Source organism: Aricia agestis, chromosome 18, assembly GCF_905147365.1.
Source record: "Aricia agestis chromosome 18, ilAriAges1.1, whole genome shotgun sequence".
Taxonomy (NCBI): Eukaryota; Metazoa; Arthropoda; class Insecta; order Lepidoptera; family Lycaenidae; genus Aricia; species Aricia agestis.
The window spans coordinates 3526527-3553756 of NC_056423.1; the positions used below are offsets into that span (position 1 = coordinate 3526527).

The 27230-nt window shown below is 39.9% G+C and overlaps 1 protein-coding gene and 1 long non-coding RNA gene across 3 annotated transcripts in view; one reads left to right on the forward strand and one right to left on the reverse strand.

The window, feature by feature from the left end:
• Window positions 1–27230, forward strand: part of LOC121735993 (retinal homeobox protein Rx-B-like) — a 78444-nt gene that overhangs the window by 25454 nt on the left and 25760 nt on the right. For both annotated transcript variants that reach the window (XM_042127009.1, XM_042127010.1), the window contains exon 3: window positions 7714–7907. In XM_042127009.1, the coding sequence (XP_041982943.1) occupies window positions 7714–7907 (194 nt within the window). The remainder of the gene's footprint in view (window positions 1–7713; window positions 7908–27230) is intronic.
• LOC121735999 lies at window positions 1019–20572 on the reverse strand. The gene is made up of 3 exons (XR_006036955.1): window positions 20562–20572; window positions 17516–17520; window positions 1019–1084 (listed from the first exon to the last, which is right to left on the reverse strand). It is a non-coding gene; the product is annotated as an uncharacterized LOC121735999 (long non-coding RNA).

The window sequence follows — 27230 nt, forward strand, 5'->3', positions numbered from 1 at the left end:
CCCTTATTTCATAAAAAAAAATATATATCCTTTCCAGATCGATAAACGAATTTTGGCGCAAAGGAGTTGCGGGCGTCAACTAGTTTGTGCTAAAGTTACATAATCTGCCGACCGTAGTCCATCAAAACAAACAACGGAAGAATAAATTCGTCAGACGTTCGACAACGCGACGTGGCCCACCTGGGCTAGCGGATGTGCTGTCCCGCTCTGTTGCTACTGCGGTCGCTGAGACAACATGCGGTTACAGTAGGTGAAGACAGATGGTGACGTTAAGGGGGTAATAAAGTTAATTTTGTTGAAAAGTCGCACACAGAAAACGCAAAGGATCATGAAAACTGAAGTCTTGAAAGACCGTGGGCCGACGGAGTTACAAGTGGTCCAGTGGTCTAGTGGCTTATGACAGAGCTCTCGGCTCGGATGACGTGTTTAAAAAAAAATCAGTCAAGTGCGAGTCGGACTCGCGCACGAAGAACCAATATAGAGCAAAATTGTGTTTTTTGTATGTGATAAATTAAATATTAATTTTATTTTGTTTTTAGTATTTGTTGTTGTATAGCGGCAACAATTATACACAATCTGGCTATAGCAATTCTTGAGATACCTGGAGACAGACTTAGTAATGGAGTCCCGTTTTTACCCTTTAAGTACGGAAGTCGGAACCCTAAAAAAGAATTAATGTGGGCCAAAAGTTTATTTACTCACTAGATAACGCCGCCCCCATCTTCGTTGTGCATAAATTCGTTTATACTTTATCACGAGGGAATCATATATTTTTTTAGGATTAAAGTATCATATCTTAATATGATACTTTAAGCTACTTTACTTATCCTTGCCCTGGACTCCAAGTATCTCCATACCAAATTTCAGCAAAATTGGTTTGCAGCGGTTTGGGCGTGAAGACGTAACAAGGCCCCTTAGACAAGTATCTTTCGTTAAAAACGATGACGGAATTCGTTATCAAAAGACAAAATGTATGCGGTTTGACATTTGAAGTCATCGCTAAATGACATTTCACATACGAAGACTAATGTCAAATCCCATACATTTTGACAACGAATTTAGTCATCATTTTTAACGAAAGGAGCTTGGCTACGGCCTCAGACAGCAGACAAACAGACACACTTTTACATTTATAATATTAGTATGGAGTTATGGACTTCACCTAACTTTTAAAAAAATCACCGGCATATTTTGGAACTTGGATTTCTGCTGACGTTATCGAATATAGTTTATGTTAGCTTTCAACTCATCAGTACATCACAGTAACGACGCGGTTAGTGTAATTAACTGCGATTTAACTGCCCAGTTAATCACTATTGTGGTATTTTGGTAGAGGCATTAGGTACCTAAGGTAATAGAAAACATATGTGCGCAATTACTATTCTAGTAAGTATTATAAAAGCTCAGAATTAGTTAATGTGGAGCTTTGCTGCTTTTTCACGAAAACTTTGCGTGGCATAACTTGCTTTCATAGTGTAGTATTTTAGTTTACTCAAATCAAATCAAAATCAAATCAAAAATATTTTTATTCGGAGTAATTGTTTTACAAAAACTTTACCGAACGTCGATAGCGATACTAAGGTGCCTACCACCGGTTCGGGACAATGATATTCTATGTTACTAACGTAACTAGATTGGAAGTTTACGGTAGCAACGCGTTGCCACTTCGAAGATGCCTGCAGGCATATCTCACATACATAATGACATAACGAATATATGACTTGACATTGTCTTTTGAACAAAAAAGTGGTTACGCATTTCTGAGAATCTTTTGTAAGACATTGCTACTCTAGTATTTTAGAAACTCATTGGTTCGGGAACTAACCCAGCGAGAAGAACCGGCGGCGTAAGAAACTCGCACGGGGCAATCTTTTACTAAAAAGATGGAAAATTACAATTTATAAAACATATACAGTACAACACGGTCATATTAACCTGACGCACTACTGGAATGTACATGCAAGCTTCGTAATGACGTCATCACTTATAAGTTAATACGCAGGCTTCTTTTGTATTGAAAAAGCATAGCGTGACTATTGTGAAATTGGTAGAGCCGCGGACAAAATGTAGTATTTATAACCTAGGTTTTACTTTTATTACTTACGAGTACTAGACGTTCCAATAAATCCTTTCAAATAATTTCCCCCGTTTTTTCCACATTTTCCTCTATTTCTTCGCTCCTATTAGTGTTAACGTGATAAAATATAGTTTACAGCGTTTCTCGATAAATAGGCTATCTATAACTGAAAGATTTTTTCAAATCGGACCAGTAGTTCCTGAGATTAGTGCGTTCAAACAAACAAACAACCTCTTCCGCTTTATAATATTAAGTAAATATATATCAATTACCTAGGTACCATTAGAACTTGGCTTCACCCCGTGAAATAATAATTCTGGCATACAAACTTTGATCCCCAATTGAACTCATATTTGGTCGTGGTAGAGTTTTCAAAGTAAGAAGTACTTATGCAGATAACTTGGCTTTCCATTGGTTAAAGGAAAAATAATCAGTGTAGATCCAGAGACTTCAATCAACAACGTCAAAATCAACAAAAACGTTAGCTATGTCCACACTGTGCAGTTTCATCTTCAATTTTCGTCATCAACATTGGCGCATTCAATAATTGAATGCGTCAAGGAACGCAACGCCAAAATTGTCATTTTTGAAGTTTTGGATACGGTCAGAGGACATGCTCGCTGTTGACTGCGCTATAACGAATGCCCTTGACGAACAGAAAAAGGCACAGTGTGGACAAAGCTATTGTAGATCCAGAAACTTCAATCAACAACGTCAAAATCAACAAAAACATTCAGACAATAATCATAATACGTCGTCCCATTCGCTTCGGCACGAATGGGACGACTCGACCGGAGAAATACTGCGGGCTCACAAAAAACAGCGCTTGCGTTGTTTCACGCCGAGTGAGTGAGTTTACCGGAGGCCCAATCACCTACCCTATTCTATTCCCTACCCTCACCTATTCCCTTCCTACCCTCCTCTACCATATTACCCTATTCCCTCTTAAAAGGCCGGCAACGCACCTGCAGCTCTTCTGATGTTGCGAGTGTCCATGGGCGACGGAAGTTGCTTTCCATCAAGTGACCCCAAGGCTCATTTGCCCCCTTATTTCATAAAAAAAAAATGAAAGTAGAAACTTACAAAGTTTACCTCTATTAGTATTTAATTGTATCTCGGTACTACCTGGATTAGCAGTGTAAGCAGAGTCGATTGTTTCCGAGTAGTGTGACAGTGAGACAATGAGAACCGATCGTGCGACCCACAGACTGCTGCATCAGCACCCTCGGACACGTACATAGGCGGAGCGGATCCTGTAGCGTAGAAGCGGAGCGGACAGCGGGGCTAGATATGAATTCTTTGTATTAGTAATGATGGACCGTGTTACAGTTTTTTACATTGTAAAAAATCCAAAGACTGTATGTACTTTGTAATTAATAATAATTATAATATGTCTTGCGTCAAATACTACATAATATGGCTTAAGGACGCTATCACATTTTTTCACAAATATCAGCCATTTTCAGGTACCATTTTAAAGAATTAAGAGTCACACTGCAAGAATATTTTGATTTCAAATGAACGATAATAATAATATATTCATCTCCACGTCTATACCAAAAAAAAAAAATTATAACTGCATACAAAATTTGCGCATAAATACGTTGTAACCATCACAATAATCGCAGAGATTAAAAAAAGGGGTTTGATTAGGTACCATTATAGCTAAATACACTGAACTAAGGAAAATAAATATACAAAAAAAATTGTTGCTTATTTAGTCCCCAATACAAATAGCTAAATATTTTATATGAAAATAAATAACATTTCCATTTATAAGAAAAATAAGAAACACTCTCAAATTTCTTCATTTATACAGTTTCGCCCTATCAAGAAAGAGCGTCGTAACCGCCATTGTACAAGGTGCGCTGGTATTGAATGTTATTTTAATGTCCTTAATTCTTCAAGCCCCTTAAGAGCACCGTTGATCGCGACAACAATAGAATATAATAGCATTTCCTGGAAACTGTGATCGAAATATTAACGTCGATATTCGTACTGACCTGCTAGTTTTTGTCATAATTTTTGTGATAGCGTCCTTAATACTGACTAGGGAAAATAAAGAGAAAATAAACAAAACAAGTTTTTTTATATTTTCATCAAAATCGGTTCTCTGGTTTAGCAGAAAGAAACACTAACGTATTTTAGATACCAATATGGATAAAATACCGTGATTAATATCGTACTTCAGACATTGGAATTTATATTACCGTATCTATGCAAATTCAATTTTAGAAGACACCAATCAACAAACATTTGATTTAAATAGCCCATCACCGTTTAAATGTTAAACAGATTTAATTTAATTTCCAAACCAATTAGCGGCTTATGACAAAGTGGTAATATATTACCAAATACAGAAGCACGCAGTAAACCAAATGAATATTGAGAAATATTGACAGATGACGGATCATCAAGATATTAAGTGGCATTTAAAACTCGTTTTTAATGGGCTGATTAAGTTTTGTAGGTTATATTTAGTTTTATTTTTTGATATTTTCTCTATGGTTTTTGGCACAACCATTCTATCACATCTACTCGTATCACCATAATTTATTTTTTAATGTCTCTAAGTACCTTATTATCATTTTAGGATTTCGTACGAGCAAAAACGGGACCTTATTACCGAGACTTCGTGTCTGTCCGTCTCTCTGTCTGTCTGTATCTTAAGAACCGCAGCAGCTAGACATTTAAAATTTTTAACAAACTTTACAACCATATATTTAAGGGGCCGGGTGCCATCGAAATTCTCATACATACGTAATACCAAAATCATTTTCTCATACGAAAATATATAACATGTTTGAGTTATTTTTCAGTTTAAAATAGTAATAACTTAGGTTCCTGCACAAAAATTTACTACAAAATATTTAAACACTAAAAAATATAAGCACTATTTTAAGCAGCTCTTAAGTTTGGCCGACATAATCCAACCAAAATATAACATTAAAGTATGCTAAATAATCATTTTCTCAATCAATACTACAGTAAGTACGAGTATTTTACAAGTCGGACCCCCCTGGTAAAATTAAGAGCGTGTGATCAGCTAAGCGACGGCGTTTCTGTCCGCTCGTACGTGTCCTCACCGCTATCGATCACTTCTCACAGTAACTCTATATCGTCGTACAATAGATTAAAACATGGCGGGATAGCATTACAGATTATTGTTTTATAATTATTATATCAAGACAATTATACTTACTTATACTATGAGTACGAATGTATGTCTGTTTGTTAGCTCTTCACTCTCCGTGGACCGATTTTGATGAAACTATGTATAAATATGTAAAGATTTATGTAGAGATTTATCGCTCGGGAACCGTACATTATTCCGGTATAAAAACTATCCTATGTCCTTTCTCGGGACTAAAAGTATCCCCATGCTAAAATTCAGCAATAATCCGTTCAGCGATTTGTGCGTGAAGAGGTAACAGACAGACACATTTTCGCATTTATGCTAGCTATTAAGTATGGATTTTGTCAAAATTCGTTACCTAATTTTTACATTAAAGTGTCACATGAAACAACTATTAATATAGTATTCAAAGAATATTATGTGATTTGTCATACCTTCACTCGCATTTCTAGCAAATAAGGTTATTATAATATTATGCTAAGTACTCACATGCGGTTTTGCTCGATAGTTTTACTCCAAATCGAGCAATAACCACCGTGTGGACCGCAAAACTGACAGTTCGAAAGCTCGCTTCGAGCCGGCTCGATGGAATTAAATATTATGTCAAAGTCATTTCCTTCGATTCGGAGTAAAACTATCGAGCAAAACCGTATGTGAGTACTTAGCAAGTCACAAGTTTTCTTTATAAAAATTAGAACATGCTGTAACTATACAGCATACTGCATACAGTATCGACTATATGGACATCCGACTTCTAACTTGGTAGTCTTGTCCATTAAGCCACATTACAATAAATCTAAACATCAAACGCCTAATTAGAAACAACACCGCGGGCGTCTATTCTGGAAACGTACGATATATTGCCGCGAACACATAATATATAACCGGCCAAGTGCGTGTCGGGCCACGCGCAATATAGGGTTCCGTAGTTCCACTAGTTTTTTTAAATTTTTGTAAGTATGGTCAATGAATGTACCATCGAGGAAATTGATTCCTAGGCAATTGAGACCAACGTCATTTGGTCGGATCATGTCAACTGAATACTCGTAGTAATTATGGTCTGTCGGTTGGGTTTGACGTAACGCGACCAAACTACGTAGGTCCCCCATCTGCCTAGGAATCAACTTCTCTGATAGTATATTTATAACGTGTTTTAGACTACTTACAACATCAGCTCAGTTACTTTTAAAGGAATTTGAACGAAAAGTTCCTTTATACTTCGCCGAATAAAATTTTTTTTAGTTGATCGACTATTACTCAATAACTTATGAAGTCTTCTTAGCTGTGATAGTTTTCCTTTTAAATTTAGCATATTTCCTACTCCCGTGAATTTTTTGTTTAGCTGGTAGAAGGAAGCTGGGGACACTGGACTCTAACGATTTTTTCCACTTTAAAACTTAATATTTCACAAACGGATTCCTAAATCGGACAATGATTACTCATAATATTTTGAAAACAACCTATCCAAAGACACTCCACACGATGGGGTGGACGCGAAAAAAAAATCCCCGCTTGATGTGTAGGGAAGGTACCATAAGAAAAATATATTTTTTAAGGTTTCGTGTACCATTTTGTCGGCATCATTAATATGTGAATTCATGCCAAATTACAGCTTTGTAGGTCCTATAGTCTCTGAGCAAAACCGCAGACAGACGGACAAACGGACAGACGGACGGACAAACTATAAGGGTTCCTTGTTGACTACGGAACCCTAAAAACGCTAGATGACGCTCGCAATTCGTTGCGCCAAAATTAGTTTGTTGCGGTGAGAACCGTACATTTTCTAGGGATAAAAAGTGTCCTGTGTCCTTTCCCGGAACTAGAAGTATCTCCATACCATATTTCAGCAAAATCGGTTCAGCGGCTTGGGCGCGAAGATGTAACAGACCTTTCGCATTTTTATTATTAGTATGGATATGGATATTAATACAGCTTGCTACTTAACTATAAGTAATATGTGAGAACTGTAAAATTACATGAAACAAAAATTCTGAAGCCGCACGATAATATATTATCGTACGACCTTTTAGCCGGCAATCAGGATAGTTGGCACTTGGCAGCGAGTTTAAGGCGAGATATATCGCCGGAGTGGTGGTTCATTCATAGCTGAAGCAGGCCTAGCATAACAACAGTAGAAATCGGAAAGAATCGACATACCGAGATTTTATCGACAAAATGGCGGATTTCCATTGTCAGTTACGTCACCATAGAAATGGTTTCTTATCGGTTTCTTTTAAATCGCTCAAAGTATTAATATGACTTCAGATACCAGTTACTGTTAGAAACATGTGTCAAAGATATATGAAAAACAATTAAAAATATAAATGTTCAGTTCTACTCTTAGAGTATACATTAGCTTGCTATAATGTATACTCTATGGTTCTACTATTTTCTGGAAATAGTACTTCTCTTTCGTAGCATAATATTTTATTATTCATGGTATAGTACTTTTCTACTCACCTTTCACCAAAGCTGATCGATTGTCACATTCTCCTTCCAGACCCGAAGCCCCCCAAGCGGAGACCCCCCGACTCCCCCCACACCAGCGACGAGGAGTCCCGGCGGAAGAAGGCGCGCACCACCTTCACTGGCAGACAGATCTTCGAGCTGGAGAAGCTGTTCGAGGTCAAGAAGTACCTGTCATCCGGGGAACGAGCTGACATGGCCAAGCTGCTGAACGTCACGGAGACACAGGTCAGTAAAGACAGTAGCTTCGATTGGATTCATCAAACAGCAAAATAGTATTCACACGTTCATGCAAATGTCAATCATTTGCTTTTATCCCCCCACCAAAATCCCATGGGGCTCCACTCCTCGGTTAAGACGCTCCCCCTACGGAGATGCAGTAATGTACCGGTTTTAGAGTCTTATTAAGTCATAATTTGAAAGCCACAAAATTATGATAAAAAATACAGCAATAATCTTCAGCATATGAACATTCCATTCTCCGTTATTAATTTCCTATTTTTGTTACCAAAAAATATGAACGATTACAATTTAGTATGTAAATATTGTAATCGTTCATATTTTTGGTATGTAAATATTTTGCAGTGAATCTTTGTACAGGAACCTAGGTAATTACTATCTTAAGCTGAATAATAACTCAAATATCGTAAATATTCTCGTATGGGAAATGATCTTGGTATTACGTTTGTATGAGAACTGTGATGGCACCCGGACTCTTAAGGCAGAGTTGCGGGCACGATGGAACCTACCGAAGAATCAGAATAATTTTAACCTAGAGTAGCTGTTTACGAAATGTAACCCAGCGTAGGCCAGTGCTCATGATGTCTGGAATCGACGTTATACTTTTGACTCGTTCCGAAATATGCGCCAGTGCAGTGCATTGTAGATGTCTCTGTTGGTATGTCATTATAACACGTCACATTTGTCTCACCAGTGGTATACCATTACAAAATGGCGTCGGATTCAAGACGCCATCGGTACTGGGTTAATTTTTGGAACCTGCTCATTTAAATAACATGAGTGATGAGAACTAGCCAGTTCTGGGTTAATTTTCGGAACTCACTCATTAATTATATTTAGATATTAATCTCGAGGAGTCGGATTTTTTTTAATTTCATTGCTTTCCTTATTCTTAAACCGATATCTTTTGATACGTGATCAGTTGATCATGCAGCAATCATCAATTTGCATCGATGACTCGGCACACGTGTTGGTCTTACCTTAAAGGACTTCAAAGCCGGCAGTTTTTGATTGAAGACAGAAATGGTCTGGATATTAGTCGACAAATTGAACAGTCTTAAGAGTACAACCCTATCATCCAAACTCTTAAAAATATACTCTTCACGGTCCAGTATCACCCAACCAACCCCTTAAAAATGTTAAGATCTTGTAGTTATTATTAAAGGCGTTCTAGTTATAAATACATACCATGTTTTGTTCTTATCTGATACGTACTCGTAAATGTAGTTAGAAAAGCTGTAGGTATTACAATTTACAGACGAACAAAACATCAATATAATATTGTATCTTCCGCGTCTACACTCTACATATTCTGCAGACACAGTAAATATGTGCATAAAAAATTATTTTTCAAATGACAAAAACAATAATGAGGAATTGCTTGTTGAAGAACCATCCCAATCAAAATGATAGTTATAGTTATATTCTGCGAACAACCAAGTGCGTTCACTCTATGATCACTGGTTTATATTTAGACAAATCGCTGTCGCCCATCACTTAATGGCTCATTAGCGGACACCACGCGCTTCTTCGAAATGTACCGAATTAAACGCTCAAGCGTGTGGGACGCAGTACAAACTACAAGCGATAGTAGGTAAAGCTTAGTTTGTCTCAGAATTTCGTTATGTTATGCCCATAAATCAAATTAAATTAAAAATTAAATTTTGTTCAGTTATCTATCCACATCACTGAGCAAATTTTTCCAAAAAAAAATCTGAAACCATCCGGTAATATATATCGCATTATTTCATTGTAAACACCATCTTTTTGTGTTTCATTTTGCTGCAAAATAAAATTAGGATGAATATTTTTTAACATGTGTGTATTGCGTTTTCGGCGATATAAAATGGTACGCTTCTAGACTTTAGTCTAGAAGCGTACCATTTTATATCGCTCTAGACTTGACCAGGCTAGTCTTTAGACTAGCCTGGTCAAGTCTAGAGCACTCTTCCACGGCGTGTTTGACCCATTCTCTTTCCCTGGCACTAACCTACTCACCCGCTGTCCTCTCACCCTTGTGGGTTGTGGCACACACCGGCGACACCACACCACGGCGTCCCCCGTGACGTGACGTGACGCGTCACACATGGCGACACTAATTACGGCCGTGTCACGACGACCGCTGATATATTACGCCGAAACAACAATATAGAACTGTTTTTATTATTATCAGACTATTTGGTTCCTATACCAGAGTTTTAAGGTAACCTTGCCCAAAAGGCTAAAAAAATATTAAGAGGAGTCCACACCGCCGTTTTTCCATACAAACATTGTCCCCTGTTTCCTCCCTGGATAATGCCGGTAGAGTTTTGATTTTTTCCTGAATATCTATGGCCACTATTAGCATGTCCCTATGTTTTCTTTTTTTTCATAGTTTTATTATTAAAAAAGATAAGAACGTCCAAAAACCCAAAAAAATGGCCAGATTTTCCTCTGTGTTCAAACACCCATAAAACAAAACTAGCTAAAATATACAAAAAAAAAAAAAAAACATAGGAACACAGCTCAAGCCTTGCTTTAATTTTTAATGAAAAAAGTACTTAAATCGGATAAGTTTTGGAGAAGGAATCAGCGGACAACGAATCGTAGATTTTCTGTTCTTTTATAAGAACTTTTGTCGTGTTGTCTCTATCTTGAGACTTGAGATTGGTGAGACAGCAATAATTTTCAATTACCTATTTTCAATTTCTCTCGCCCCTGGTGTATCCTCTTAAGCTACTGCGACTTAGTAGTCTGTTCTTCGGTCAGTTTAAGAGTATGCGTCAAATGATTGAATTCTTAAGCCCGCTGTACAATGTACATATTGGGCTAACACATTGAGTCAACGTGTAAGACTAGGGTTACACGTGGTCAGTCTGGCATCAGTTCAGTCCATCAGTCTAATGTACGCCATACACGCTACGGTTTACCGGAGAGGTCTACCTGCGCAGGCAGACCGGAACGTGTGTGGTCGATCGGTATTTTCTGCAGTTTCTCTGCTATAAATTGTGATCTTCATCTGTTCTGCGAGAGAGTAAGAGAGAACTGAAAGACACTATAGCAGTTGTGTTTATTTCGGCTTAGTTATTGGGCGGTAAGTGGTAACCCTCAAGATCTTGTTATCAAAAGGCTATAATTGCGCCTACATCAGAGCATCTTCTAAGCTGAATTAGTTATAAGCTCTAAAGCTATTACCTGATGATCAGCAATGGGCCTACGTCTTCTAGCTTCTAAGTATAAGTACTTGTACTATTATCTATTCTGTGGCTTAAGCTTTTAGCTCTCAAGCTATTGACCCTGATGATGATGAGCAATTAGACCACGTGGTACAATTAGCGCGCGCTGGGGGACGACAAAAACACGCGCTTGGCTATTATGTGATGTTCATGTGTTCAACCATTATCTTTATTCGTAATTATTATTTACGTCTATACTAATACTCCGAAAGTGTGCTGTCTGTCTGTTACATCTTTTTTTATTTATATTCCACCCCCTAACGGAGTCAGGGCTCGTTTTATGCTTTTGTTTTACATTTTTTCTTAAAGGCTATTTTGTTACATCAATCATTTATGTTTACTATGTTTAAGCAATAGCCTATATAGTGGCCAATAAAATTTTAAAATACAATAATTAAAAATCCAGATATTTAGACAATATAAATAAAAACCAATTTAAATGACAAATAAATAAGTTGCAAGTTCATATTAAAACAATTTCTATTAATAAATTACCCAGTAAAATTAAATTCAATAAATACGATATAAATTAAAACAATAACATAAAACCAATTAAAATTACAATTCCAAATTCTATACAATAAAAACTGTCTGTTACATCTGCACGCCCGAACCGCTGAACCGATTTTGCTGTTAGGTATGAAGATATTTTGTGTCCCAAAAAATTTTTTAAGGAAAGGACATAGGATACTTTTTATCCCGGAAAAATGTACGGTTCCCGCGCTATAAACGCATTGTGGCGCAATAGAGTTGCGGGTGACATCTAGTTAGTAATAAACTAATAATGGAAAAAAGTATACTTCCTAGGTCCTAATAATTATTAATTTTTTTTTTATGAAATAAGGGGACAAACGAGCAAACGGGTCACCTGATGGAAAGCAAGTTGCTTTCCATCCCCATTTTCCGTCTTTCTTTCCGTCGCCCATGGACACTCGCAGCATCAGAAGAGCTGCAGGTGCGTTGCCGGCCTTTTAAGAGGGAATAGGGTAATAGGGGAGGGTAGGGATGGGAAGGGAATAGGGGGGGTAGGGAAGGGAATAGGGTAGGGGATTGGGCCTCCGGTAAACTCACTCACTCGGCGAAAGACAGCGCTAGCGCTGTTTCACGCCGGTTTTCTGTGAGAACGTGGTATTTCTCCGGTCGAGCCGGCCCATTTGTGCCGAAGCATGGCTCTCCCACGTATAAATGCTTTACATCAATACTTAACTCATCACATCAAAGGAATCATAAAGTAATAAACATCTAAACATCCAAAAGCATCAATTAAAGAGTGAACACGTTATCCCATCGTTTAGACTTGTTATTGAACAAACCCCTTAATTGGTACAGAAACACCATGTATAATGGTGCTAAATACCAATATTTGCAAAGGAATTACAACTCTATTAGCAGGCAATAGAACTATGATTCCTATATAAATTGTAAGATTGAGTGTTTAATCTAAATTCAACTTTATGGCCATTAAATAGAGTCGTAAATCGATCGATGTTGTGAGAACATAAGTTGTTGAAGATTTTATTGAAATTATGCAGCACGGGCACGGGATATACAGGATGCTCTGTAAATGTTTAATATGAAATTATGAGTAAATTGTTTGCTGTCGACTGTTTAGAGATCGTTTAGGTTTTCTAATAAGTATATTTACTTTGTGGTTAATGCATTTTTACGTTTTAATCCTAATCACTATTCTTTTGCAAGTCACCAAATATTTAGAATCTTCTTGAAGTTGCTAGATACTTAATGCGTGCAAAAGGAAATCTTGCAGTAAAGTTTACTGCAAGATTTATTGCAAGATGCAATTTCAGAATCGTATTTAATCCTTGTAATTATTATATCTATGTCCAATTTCGTCAAAATCAACTCATAATTACAATAATCATATCACAAGTGGGCATGTGATGGTGCATGGACATGACACATGAAATAAACAAACATCCCAACACCCAAACATTCTCATTAGGAAGTAATTACGAAAAAAAAATTAGTGACCAATGACGACAACACCCTGTGTTAACAATAATAACATCACCCTGTGCAGCACATGTCATTAGTTAAGTGATCTCCCGCGGCGCTACTACACAGTATCGGCTGTCTTCTGTCTACTACTTAATTCTATTGTCTATGGTGTATTTTCTACTGTCTACGGTCTACCAGAATCTGATGGCAGATTTTCAAAAAATATCCTTGATCATTGGATCAATTTTTATATTTGCATGTTTCACACACAGAATAAGCCGCTGGAAAAAAAGGATCAAAATGTTTTATTCCAATTACCCCGGTATTCATACAGTCAATTTATTTTCTCACTTTTTGCCATCAGGTTCTGGTAGACCTATACTTAATTCCACTGTCTGCGGCTTTTCAACTGGATTCTGTAGAAATGTGCATCTCGTGTGCACTTGTAAATGTGAAACTGTCTGTCTTTTACCTCTTCACGCTTAAACGACTGAATTGATTGAGATTTTTGGTGTTATTGCTTTGAGAAACGGACGGTACGTTTTTGGCCAATTTTGATGATAACACTGCAGAACTTAATGGAATGATCATGATAAAGATACATTTTTTTTAAACGGGGGCAAACGAGCAAACGGGTCACCTGATGGAAAGTAACTTCCGTCGCCCATGGACACTCGCAGCATCAGAATAGCTGCAGGTGCGTTGCCGGCCTTTTAAGAGGGAATAGATAGGGTAATAGGGGAGGGTAGGGATGGGAAGGGAAGAGGATAGGGGAGGGTAGGGAAGGGAATAGGGTAGGGCATTGGGCCTCCGGTAAACTCACTCACTCGGCGAAACACAGCGCAAGCGCTGTTTCACGCCGGTTTTCTGTGAGAACGTGGTATTTCTCCGGTCGAGCGGGCCCATTCGTGCCGAATCATGGCTCTCCCACGTAAGATTATGATCTATCTATAGAACAGTAAAGCCAGGTGATAATGATGATACTCACGAAAAGGTCAGAGCATTAAATTGGTCTAAGCTTAGCAGTGGCATCTAATAATGATGATGAATTAATTAGCACAGCTGTAACCGTGCAAAACGTTGTGCGAATCGCTCAAATACGATTTCGTGCGAGCCTACAAAGGCAAATTACATCAACAGGCGACGGAGGGGGTGAAGCATGCGGTAGCGGGGCAGGGGAGGGGGAGATATGAAGTTATTAATTCATTCGGAGCGCTTCAAACGATACACACGTGGGGTCGACGGGTTTAGCGGTAATCGGACGAGAGGTGTCTACGGTAATTTGAACCGTAAAATAACTGGTATAGTGTTGTTATTCCAATGGCGTTGAAACGTAGAGGTAATCGAACGAGAATCAACCGTGTGAGCTGATTTGAACTTTAACATATAAGATATAGGATTTGAATTTGAATGGCGATGTAACTGGAATAGGGTTGTCAACTGTTACCTTTTAATTTGTACGGAAATTAATATGGAGTTTGAAGATCAAAGCGCCTGATAACAATAGGATTTATCCGTTTGTCCGTCCCCTGTCGTTTATGACCGGAATTTGTCTTTTCACAAATGTTACATTTTGGCCTTTTACGAATTCCTATGGAAAGTGATGTATTAATTAGTATGCTAAAGTGCTCCTTACATTACTTGTACATGACAATTTTTTATCGAAATACAAATATTATTTTAAAGTGTAAGAGTGTATTTTGTTACTTCTGTACTTTTTATTTCGGCTCTGGGTTTACACCTAGGCTTCTTTCTTTTCGGAAATGCACATCGTTTCCATGACCCTGTTATAAATGTATGTAATTCAGTGATACCTTTGACAAGCCATTCACTTTAAAGGAGCTATTTTAGTATTTATATTACATACAATGTATAATAATATTATTTCCATCTAGACAAATTAGTTAAGTCTTCACAAATCTACAGTCATACTAAATTAAAATAATAATCCTTTTACTAATAAAGAGAAGAGATTCGCAGCGTATTCAAGTTACTTTTCCAATGTGACGAAGATCATTAGCTCCATTTTTATTGGCAAGGTTGTTAAAATAAACAAATTAAAAAAAAATCTGCTGTTGGCAGCCCTGGCTATTAGCAGATAACTCAAATCGATCGATTACGTTCGCTATTGGACACGTAATTTAAATTAATAAGCACAACCCTGGCCCCCGCGGCCAGGGTTGTGCTTATTAATTTTTCGCTTCGGTTCGCGGTTGAACACGGAGGGGGAGGGGGGACAGTTATGAGCTTGTTTTGTGTATAATGACCGTGTAGCTTTAGTTTTAAATTTAGCGATTTGACAATTAGTTTTTGGTGTGTCATTATTAAGTTTTGGTAAATTGTTATGGTCGATGTAAATTTTTGGTTCAACTTTTGCTACGTTATCATTCTTAGGTTTTGGTTCATTTTTAACAACAACTTTAATTTTACGTTTTAGGATTATTTATATTATCGTTCCTATTTTCATAGTCAACTCTATACATATTTCATACACACCCTAAAGTATTATCACTTGGTTTTGTCACACTCTGTATATCTGGATGATTTTTTTTAACCTTAATTCATTTTAAGTATTGTTTCAGACTTTTGTTCGCACCTGTTATATCTTAAGTTCATTTCAATTCATTTAAACCCTTTTTTTTTTTGATGCGAACTCTATGTCTCTAGTCTCTACCTTCTAAACTAGATACGACTCATAAATCTTCATATCATCTGTCAAAATATTAATCTCTTCGCTCATCTCATGGCTTGGACCATCTATGTCAGATCCCGTGTTGTTGTAGTCGTGTTCAATCGGCTCCATCAAAGTTCATTTATCCATTAGTATGATAATGAAATAACTATTAACATTAATTAACTGTTAAATCTTAACTTTCTTTTAACATGGAGTTGTTAATGGCATATTAATATTGTTACGTGCTAGGGTTCGAGGATTTGGAGAGAAAGACCTGGTGACTCCCTTGAAGACTTTATTAACACTGCACTAAACACTAGGTCACAACACTTAGCACTAAGTCCAAACACTAATCACTAGGTCCAATCACTAAGCACTATCACTGTCCTAGGTCGTAGCCAAGTCGCAGGTTTCACTGGTTCACTCACTATTGATCACTTGATGTCGCCTCGAAGATCGCTTAGATTAAACTGACTAGCCGGGCGCGCCTGCGGCTCTTTTTATATGGCGAGACGAATTCCAGAAATTTCCCGATTCACGCAAACAAGTAAACAACCGTGGGAAATTTCTAGGAGGCCCGGGTATGTACCACAATAAAACTGCCGTCCCTGCGATAAGTGCAGTAAGTTGAATTTAATTTAGACCTTATGTACTCAGTCATAAGGTCTAAATTCAAACACGCTAACAAATAAAGGGTAAACACGTAAACAAACACTGGACCTTCCCAGAAGGTTCGAGTATGTACTTGCGCACCACGTGTCCGTATACCATGTACCGTAACACTACTCCCCTCTTAGAGATGCTCGTCCCGAGCATCATTGTTACTGCCATGGTAACGCGCCAGACGGTCTATGTGTACCACTTTGAATGTCCCTCTTGGTTGCTTTTGAATCCTGTAAGTCACGTCATTCAATCGGGTAACCACTTTGTATGGGCCGTCCCACTTGGTCTGCAACTTTGGAGATTTGCCTTTTCGGCGAGTTGGGTTATGCAGCCACACCAGTGACCCTTCTTCGAAGCCGCTTGTATTCGATTTCCGGTCGTATCTGGTCTTCATGTTCTCACTTGACTGTAACCCATTTTCCCGAACCATGGCGTGTATATAACGCATCTTTTCCCTTAAATCGCAGACATAATCTGGTACGGTCTTTGGTTCTTCCGGTGATCCTCCTGTCAAAAGGTCTACTGGTACTCGTAGTTCTCTACCGTAATTGACATACGCCGGGGTAGCTTTTATGCTCTCATGCTCGGCGGTACGGTACGACAGAAGGAAGAGTGGTATATACTTGTCCCAGTCCTTTTGTTTGTCATCTACCAATTTCGCCAAATGCCTCTCAAGGGTCTGGTTAAATCTCTCAACCATTCCATCAGACTGTGGATGGTACGCGGTGGTCCTCGTTTTATGCATTCCCAAAATTCTGCACACTTCCTGGAAGACCTGCGATTCGAAATTCCTGCCCTGATCGGAATGGATTTCTAGAGGCACACCAAAGCGAGATATTACTTCTTCGACTAGCTTAGAAGCAACTGTTGTAGCTTCCTGGTTTGGTATGGCGAACACTTCGGGCCATTTGGTGAAGTAATCCATGACAACCATGAAATACTTGTTTCCTGATTCCGTTACAGGAAATGGCCCAGCTACGTCAACTGCGATTCGTTCCCACGGTGCGCCAACGTTATACAAGCGCAGGCTCCCACGGCTCCTTGTCAGTGGTCCCTTCACTGCAGCGCAAGTAGTGCATTTGCGGCACCAATCCTGTACATCATCTCGACAATGCAACCAGTAGAATCGTTCTCGCACTTTCGTTAACGTCCTCTTTACTCCTAGATGACCTCCCGATACGCCATCATGCATTTCACGGAGAACATCCGGTACTCTCGTTCTTGGGACAACTATCTGAAGATGGAACTCTCTGCCGTTGGTCTTCTCCCATTTCCGGTAAAGTATTCCGTTTTGAAGAATCAGACTGTCCCATTGCGCCCAGTACGCCTTAGTGACAGCGCCAGTGGGTGCAACCTCACTCCAGATTGGCTTTACGTCATCCCGTTTCTTCCATGTGATGATGTGTCGAAGGTCGTCATCTCTTTCTTGAGCCTCTCTCATACCATCATTCTCCCATGGACCCAAAGGACTTGTTTTCGTTAACTTTAATGTTACTTCATTAGATTCCTGCTTAACACAATGTTTGCAGTCTTCTGAACACGGCCTTCGTGAGAGTGCGTCGGCATTCCCATGCGACTTTCCGCTGCGGTGTTCCGTCTTAAAGTCATACTCCTGGAGTTGTTCTATCCATCGAGCTACTTGGCCTTCTGGGTTCTTGAATTGTAGTAGCCACTTCAAGGCTGCGTGATCAGTTCGCAGTAGAAACTGTCTGCCGATGAGATACTTGCTGAAATGTTGTAGCGTCTTTACGACAGCCAAGAGTTCTCTTCTTGTCACACAGTAGTTTCTCTCTGGCTTAGATAAAGATTTGCTGAAATATGCAATTACAACTTCTCTTTCACCCTGTTTTTGAGATAACACCCCTCCAATGGCCGTGTTGCTTGCGTCCGTGTCGACTATAAACTGACCTTCAGGTTGTGGATACCCCAGGATTGGTGTTTCACACAGATGTTTCTTTAGTTTCTGAAAAGAATCTTCGGAAGTCTCGTCCCAAATAAACTGTCGTTTATCTTCTGTCAGCCGATGTAATGGCTTGGCTATCTCTGAGAATCCCTTAACAAAACGCCTGTAGTAGGAGCATAGGCCGAGAAATGCCCGCACTTCGGTTTTGTTCTTAGGGGTTGGCCAATTTTGGACTGCTTCTAGTTTCTCCGGGTCCGTCTGAATTCCATCACTGGAGATAACATGGCCGAGATAGTTCACCTTACTCCTGAATAAACGACACTTTTTCGGATTCAACTTTAACTTGGCCCCCTCTATTTTGGCGAAAACTCGTTCTAAGTTTCGCAAATGGTCCTCGAAGTCGCGGCCAACAATGATGACGTCATCCAAGTAGACTAAGCAAGCCTCTCCAACTAAGCCTGCCAGTACACACTCCATGAGTCGCTCAAATGTGGCAGGTGCGTTGCACAATCCAAAGGGCATGACGTTAAACTGCCATAGACCTTTACCGGTGGAGAACGCTGTCTTCTCTTTGTCTTTTGGATGTATTTCCACCTGCCAGTATCCAGATTTCAGGTCCAGGGTCGAGAACCATTTCATGCCACTCAAGGTATCCAGAGTGTCGTCGATTCGAGGTAATGGATAACTGTCCTTCTTGGTGACATCATTGAGACGTCTGTAGTCCACACAAAATCTTGTGCTGCCATCTTTCTTCTTTACTAATACAACAGGTGAGCACCATGGACTTGCAGACGGTTCAATAATCTTATGCCTTCTCATGTCCTCCAAAAGGCCTTCAACTTCTTTCTCTTTTGCTATAGGTATCCGTCTTGCTCGTTGACGAATTGGGTTCTCGTTTCCGGTATCTATCCTGTGCTGAACCATCGACGTTCTTCCAAGGTCGCCTTCCTGACTGGAGAAGATATTCGCGTGGCGTTGTAAAAACTTCTTAGCTTTCATGCTCTGCGAATAAGTCAGATTACTCTTGCAGTCATCGAGTAGCTCAGTCACTATTCCATAGTTGCTGGTGTTTGCTGAGTCTGAGCCTGTGATCGAACTACACTGTCTCATCCAGACAACTTCCTCGCACTTTCCAATGACGTCACCTTTGTTCAAGCAGATCTCGCGATCACCAAGGTTCAAAACCCTGACCACAGCGTTACTGCTACCACTAACAAGGGTTCTCGCCGTCATCAGTTTTTGCGCTGATGTCTTGGTAGGTAAGTCTTCGATCAACACGCATCTATTTAACTTCTTCTTTCCAGCTGGCGGTAGTTTCACCAGCACTCTAGCTTCCGCTCGTCCAGGTATTATGACTTTCTTTACACATTCAACTTTCCCGCAAGCACCTCCAAGGATGAAAATTTCTTCTTCGCCACACTTGAACACTCCGTCGGCGACATTAATTCTGCAGTTGTGCTTCTTCATGAAATCCAAACCCAAGATGCAATCATCCATAATCTCAGCCACGATAACGTCATGAGGGTATGAGGATCCCCCTACATTAATCGTAACTGACATTTCTCCCAGGACGGGTATTGGCTGACCGGAGGCAGTAAGGAGCCGACAGTTAATTCTCCTCTTGTGTCGTCTTGCGGCTTTTACCAGATTTGGGTTCACTATCGTTCTAGAGGCTCCTGTATCTAGAGTCATTTTGCAATCCGTCCTGTTAATAGTCCCCTGAATCACAAGACTGTTCCCGCTGCATGCTTGGGAGATAACAGTTATCGGGGCTTCCTCCGTGTCAGCCAGCACTCGCCCCTTAGTCCTGGCTTTTATTCGTTTCCCTGATCCCGGGCAGGGAACGAGGCCCCTTGCTTTTGCAGCTCCTCCATTTGTTTCAGACGTTCCTCGAGCATTTTCATCCTTGCCATTTGGGTCTCTTTCTGCGGGCAGTTAAGCTGAAGATGGCCTCTCTCGCCGCACTTGTAGCACATGGCTCCAGAACTTCTCTTCGTAGGAGCCTTAACCTCCTTGACTTCCTCAGAGACCTCGCGGATCTTATATGTCTGCCGTATGTCACGCCGAACAGCCTCGACCTCTAAAGCATGCGCCAATGCTTCCTTAAGCGAGGTGTGGTGACGTAGCCTCACTGCAGCTCTGACCTCCAGGTCTCTGATTCCGTCGACAAATGCTTGCACAATATTCGTGTCGACCATCTTGGCGTCAGCTCCTGGGTGTGCCTTCTTGACGAGTTTTTCAATTTCCAACGCCCATTGTTGTAGTCCTTCTCCTGGGCGTTGGACTCTGTCACGCAGTTGGGCACGGAACACGTGCTCCAGGTGTCGCTCCCCGTATCTGGATTCAAGTGCCTCCATCAGGTCTTGAAACCCATTTCCTGTATGCGCTTCTAGGACCGACAAAGCTTGCCCTCTGAGCGCAACAGTGAGAGCGGTCAGGCGTTGTTCATCATTCCATCCGTTGGCAGAAGCAACAGTCTGGAATTGCTGACGATAAGCATTCCAAGAAGTAGTGCCGTCGTATGGTGGCACTTTTACTCTTGGCCCATGTGCCACTCCAGAATTTCCACTACACGTCGCGACTCCTGTGGTTTCCAGGCGCACTACTTTTTTCTGTAGTTCAGTGAGGCCGGTTTTCACATTTTCCACATCCACTCCCAACCCGGTAACGCGTTCGTCCATTACGTCGACGTCTTTACGAAGCTTAGTCACCGTGTCACTAACATCCTTTATAGCCAAAAGCGCTTTTTCTTGGAGGTCCTTTTGTTGCTCTTGTGACTCCTGCAACGCGCTGAGCTTACGGTCTTGTGCCTCTTGCAAAGCACCAAGCTTGCGGTCTTGTGCCTCTTGTAAAGCGCCGAACTTGCGGTCTTGTGACTCCATCATTGCCCTTTGAGAATCTTGCAAAGCGCTGAGTTTGCGGTCTTGGGCATCTTGCAAAGCCTGAATTAACTCAATTATGCTTTCTAATTGAGGAGCCATTTGAGGGGCCGTAGAAACAACGGGCGTGGCTGGATGGGTGGAGCTGGTCGACGGGGCCTGAGCAGGCAGGACTTGAGTAGGTGGAGCCTGGTGGGCGGGGCCAGTGGGCGTGGTCTGAGTGGGCGTGGCCTGGTGGGCGGAGCCAGTGGGTGTGGCCAGAGTGGGCGTGGCCTGATGGGCGGAGCCAGTGGGCGAGGCTTCACCCAAAGTGGGCGGAGCCTGGTGGGCGTGGTCAGTGGGCGGAGCCTGGTGGGCGGGGCCAGTAGGTGGGGCCTGTCCCTCAGTGGGCGGAGCTTGGTCCCCAGTGGGTGTGGCCTCCGCAACTCCTCTCTCGGAGTCAATGGCAGCAGCTCGCTGCGCCCTTGTCCTGACACTCCCCTTGAAGTCCTCTCTCGGAGTCAATGGCATCTCCAAATCTCACTTCCGACACCAGTTGTTACGTGCTAGGGTTCGAGGATTTGGAGAGAAAGACCTGGTGACTCCCTTGAAGACTTTATTAACACTGCACTAAACACTAGGTCACAACACTTAGCACTAAGTCCAAACACTAATCACTAGGTCCAATCACTAAGCACTATCACTGTCCTAGGTCGTAGCCAAGTCGCAGGTTTCACTGGTTCACTCACTATTGATCACTTGATGTCGCCTCGAAGATCGCTTAGATTAAACTGACTAGCCGGGCGCGCCTGCGGCTCTTTTTATATGGCGAGACGAATTCCAGAAATTTCCCGATTCACGCAAACAAGTAAACAACCGTGGGAAATTTCTAGGAGGCCCGGGTATGTACCACAATAAAACTGCCGTCCCTGCGATAAGTGCAGTAAGTTGAATTTAATTTAGACCTTATGTACTCAGTCATAAGGTCTAAATTCAAACACGCTAACAAATAAAGGGTAAACACGTAAACAAACACTGGACCTTCCCAGAAGGTTCGAGTATGTACTTGCGCACCACGTGTCCGTATACCATGTACCGTAACAATATTGAATATTGATTGGCTTCTTCTGATATCATGTAAACTTACATATCAATTGCTATGTGGATGATTTTAAGATGTTTCCGCAATAGCATATTATTATATCCTATATTTTTGTTGCAATAAGAATTTTAACGGATTATTATCCAAATCCATGGACAAATTATACATGTATAATTTCTCTATGCCAAAAGTTAATGCTTTGGCGCATTTACTAGATCAAGATCCGTTTAGTAGTTTATACTAACAACTAACAAGTTCCATTGAACTACATAACCGTCCAAAAATGTTTCTTGCACTGTCAAAAAGTAGGTTATCCTTGTTATTTCAGTACGAATCCCCAAAAACATTTTTAGCACGTCTTAATTAGAAAGTTATTTTTGGCACACCCCTAGTCTCTACTTCCTTCACTGAACAAACAGACAGCCCTATTAGCTAAACATAATTAATTTATATTATCTCCCGTAGAGCACCGTCGGCAAAAAAACCAACTCATTTTAGGAAGCTGCGCTGTCGACTCTACAGCTCCTTTGATTTATACCCTTATGTTTAATAGGGTTGACAGTGGAGAGAAAAAAATATAAAAAAAAATATATTATTTGCTTAATGATGGCAGCTGAATAGATTTAAAATCTAGATAGTATGTTTTTATGATAAACTAGATGACGCAAGCAACTCCATTGTGTTATAATTCGTTTATCGCGCAAGAACGGTACATTTTTCGGGATAAAAAGTATCCTATGTCCTTTCCCGGGACTCAAAGTATCCCCATACCAAATTTCATCAAAATTGGTTCAGCGGCTTGGGCGTGAAGAGGTAACAGACAGACAGACTTTCGCACTTATAATACCTATTAGTATGGATGGATAAAAATGATTCAATAAAGTATGTATTCATATTTTAGTTATTAAATATTATTTTCTATCCGTCGCCAGCCCTGCCCAAGCCCAGGATGTTATTCTAAGTGTAATGGAGATCAGAGGTAGTGTGTGACGGATTAGCCCATTCCGCTGTAACTCAAACTAATTAAACGCCGACAGCCCTCGGTAAATACTCATTAGTGGGGTGACAACCCTGATGCTTAATGGGCGGTTTACACAAAAATGTTCGCTACTTGAGTTTATTTTTCTTGTATTCTATAGGTCTATAGTCTATACAAACTCAGGTCTAGGTTATCTTAGGTCTAACTAGAAGTGGTATCTAGGTTCAGATTTCAAGATTTTTCATCAGTTTTTTTTACAATAGAGTGATTGATTAGTTAACTAACGTTAGCCAGAAAAAGCTCTTGTTAGCGTATAAAATCCTGACAAAAACCTTATAAACCAAGCATTACTTAAATTCAAAACAAATAAGTAACAATTTAGGGTTAAATAATTATACACTTTCCTTGCACTTATTCCACTTTATTATATTAGATTTATTACAAAATTGTTAATATACACGACCGGTTTAAAAAAATCATCATCAGGTGTACTGCTGAAAATTAACGGTCTTACTACAAAAGGTTTAAACACCTGTTGAACAGTTGATAAAAAAATATCAGTACATGACGATCTCAAAACAACTGTTCAATAGATGTTTAAATCTCTTGTGGTAAGACCGTTATAGTCCAGTAATATTAAGGAGGGTTTTTTCACGATTCGCGGATTAAAACACGAATTGCTGCATAAACTTGTAGTATAATAATAATAATAATAGCTCCCATACCGGTTTCGGTGACGGTGGCCGGTTTCATTGAAACCAGGCCAGCTACGCAGGAGTAATTTTTTAGTGCCCAAGTGTGTGCGCAGTACACAAGAGCACTCTCTATTCCTTTTACTCTCATAACCCAGTGGGACGGAAAACCGACACGACCGGCGAGAGATCAGGCGCAGGACCGACTTTTTACATGCCCATCCGACGCGACGCATGGATCATCTGACTTGTCAGACAATCAGGTGATCAGCATTGTCCTAACCAAACTTGGAAACAACATTTTTCCAACGCGGGAATCGAACCCACGACCTCCGAGTCAAGAGCCGCGCTTTGTACCACTAGACCACGGAGGCGTTAAACTTGTAGTATAAACAACATTCAAAACACGACCGGCTGATGATGATGAGCAAATAAAGCATCATTACAAAGACTTGCAAATGAATTGCCCTCTGCTTCCTGAGATCAGGCCGAGCCCCGAGTCCCGACAAATCACACAAACAGACGGATAAAACCTCAGCTCTCATCGACCACTTAACTCCTACAACATCCACCAAACCCTGCTCATCATCCCTAGCCCTTAACACGATGGAATAGAGCTCAAAGTCCCCCAATTCGTGGATACCAGCGGAAAATACGAGGTGGTTTTCGAAGCATTTATTTAAAGGCTAGTGTTGCGCGTAATGTCGATGTTTTGTGTATCTTTTTATTGCACTTTAATGGATGTTAGGCACGTGCAGCTCGGTGGATTTAAATAATTGGTTTTAGTTGATTTTTTATCCGACTACGCCAGGAAGGGTATGTTTTGCAGTGTTTGTAATGTGTATATTTGACACGCTTTTGGGTAACGGTTTATCGAATTAGATCTTAAGGTTTAAATATTCATCGGGATAGTGAAAAAACAGGATTTTAGATTTGGTAAAAATTAATGATTAGGTTGTTCTAATACATTTGTTTGTGATGTAGTTGAGTTAATATTATGAAGGAGGGTTTAATTCCTGTATAATAAATAATGTTTGAGTTGGTTCAGCTTTAGCCCACATATTAAACTTTACGACTCAAAACTATACAGTAATTAGTTGATGCGCTTAAAAATGTTAAAAACAAATGCCATATCAATTATTATTGACGACAGAAGGAACTACATTAAATCAAATTAATGACAAAATTAAATGAACAATTAAATCTACTTTTAAATAAATCGTCACTTGTAACCATTATAAATTATTGTAAAATCGATAATATTTTATCGACAAGCGCACACCCCTAATCACGTCAATCTCTAACAATTTCGAAAATACATCTCCCTTCACTTTGGCATCTCGTAAACCATATTTAGAGTATTCGCGTGCGAGCGAGACGCACTGCGCCGGGGTGGTGAGAGCGAGTGGGACAGACACAAAACAGGACGGTCGCAAGTGTATGAGTGTGTAATGGGTTAAATTGGTCGTTTTAATAAACGCCGTAAGACAACAACTTTTATACACCAATTAATATCAAGTGGATACATTTTAATGGTGCACTTAAATCGACATTATTCGATGCTTTGAGATATAAATAAACTAGATGATGCCCGCAACTCCGTTGCGCCAAAATTCGTTTATCACGTGGGAACCGTACATTTTTCCGGAATAAAACGTATCCTATGTCCTTTCCCGGGACTCAAAGTATCTCCATACCAAATTTCAGCAAAATCGGTTCAGCGGTTCGGGCGTGAAGAGGTTACAGACAGACAGACAAATAGACAGGCAGACACACTTTCGCATTTATAATATTAGTATGGATTGTAACGATAGATTTGATACTTTATATTAGACTAGCTCATAATACGGTGATGTTAGTAAGAACTCTACCTTTTTTATGTAAAAACGAGCAAACTGGTCACCTGATTGAAAGCAACTTCCGTCGCCCATGGACACTCACAACATCAAAAGAGCTGCAGGTGCGTTGCCGGCCTTTTAACAGGGAATAGGGAAGGGTAAGGAAGGGAATTATTAGGGAAGGGAATAGGGTAAGGATTGGGCTTCCGGTAAACTCACTCACTCGGTGAAACACAGCGCAAGCGCTGTTTCACGCCGGTTTTCTGTGAGCCCGTGGTATTTCTCCGGTCGAGCCGGCCCATTCGTGCCGAAGCATGGCTCTACCACGTTATTTATTACGTTCACTTGTATTACCTAGATAAAAAATGAAAGGATTGGCTTATTTAAAAATTAAGCTAAGTATGGACAAAATGAAACTGAATTAAAAAGGACCGTTGTTTGTAAGAACCTCTGAAAGATTTCCAAAATTCGCCTCCTTAGTTCAAGAGAAAATGAAAGATAAATAAGATTATATATATTATAATAAATAAGATTGCAAAGTAGCGAGCAAAGTCTAGTACAAGCCATCCAAAAATAATTTCACTTAATGAGTTACAGACTAAACAGTATAGCAGAGGTTCTTTGAACTTACATACGACCGTAGAATTCGCATCAATAATTGTTCAGCAATTTGCGCGGCCTAATGTCGCCGCTTCTTGGAATGATGCTCCATAAATTAAAATACATTAATAACCGCTATACAGGGCGCTCCTAATGTTGAGAACCGTAAATCATTCAAAATAGCTACTGCCAACGATTTATGCGAGTGATTTAATGGAAATATAGAAATTACAGCAATTTAACCTGCATTTAATAATCGAAAAATTGGAAATACTCATAATATGTAAGTAATACCAGATATTGATTGATGTAATTTACCTAAGTGTAACTAACATTCAGGCACACAGTTCCAATTTCTTTTTTCATAAAAAAAATCTGATAATATTAGTCTGGGCATTTTCCACATGCTAAATCTATACAATATATTATAAAAAGTCAAAGGTGACTGACTGACTGATTGACATAGTGATCTATCAACGCACAGCCCAAACCACTGTATGGATCGGGCTGAAATTTGGCATGCAGGTAGATGTTATGACGTAGGCATCCGCTAAGAAAGGATTTTCATAAATTCCAGCCCCAAGGGGTTCAAATAGGGGATGAAAGTTTGTATATAATAATACTCCTTAACGCGAGCGAAGCCGCGGGCAAAAGCTCGTATAATATAAAAATGTTAATTCTGTTAGCAACCACGATGTCAGTTGTCACAGATAAAGTTGGGGATACGTTGGACTTGAAGTTATAACACATGTTTTTCCTTTGGGTAGCATTTTAAATCGTTGCATTTGATCAAAATAAAACATAAAATCTAAATCAGATAAACTCAACAAC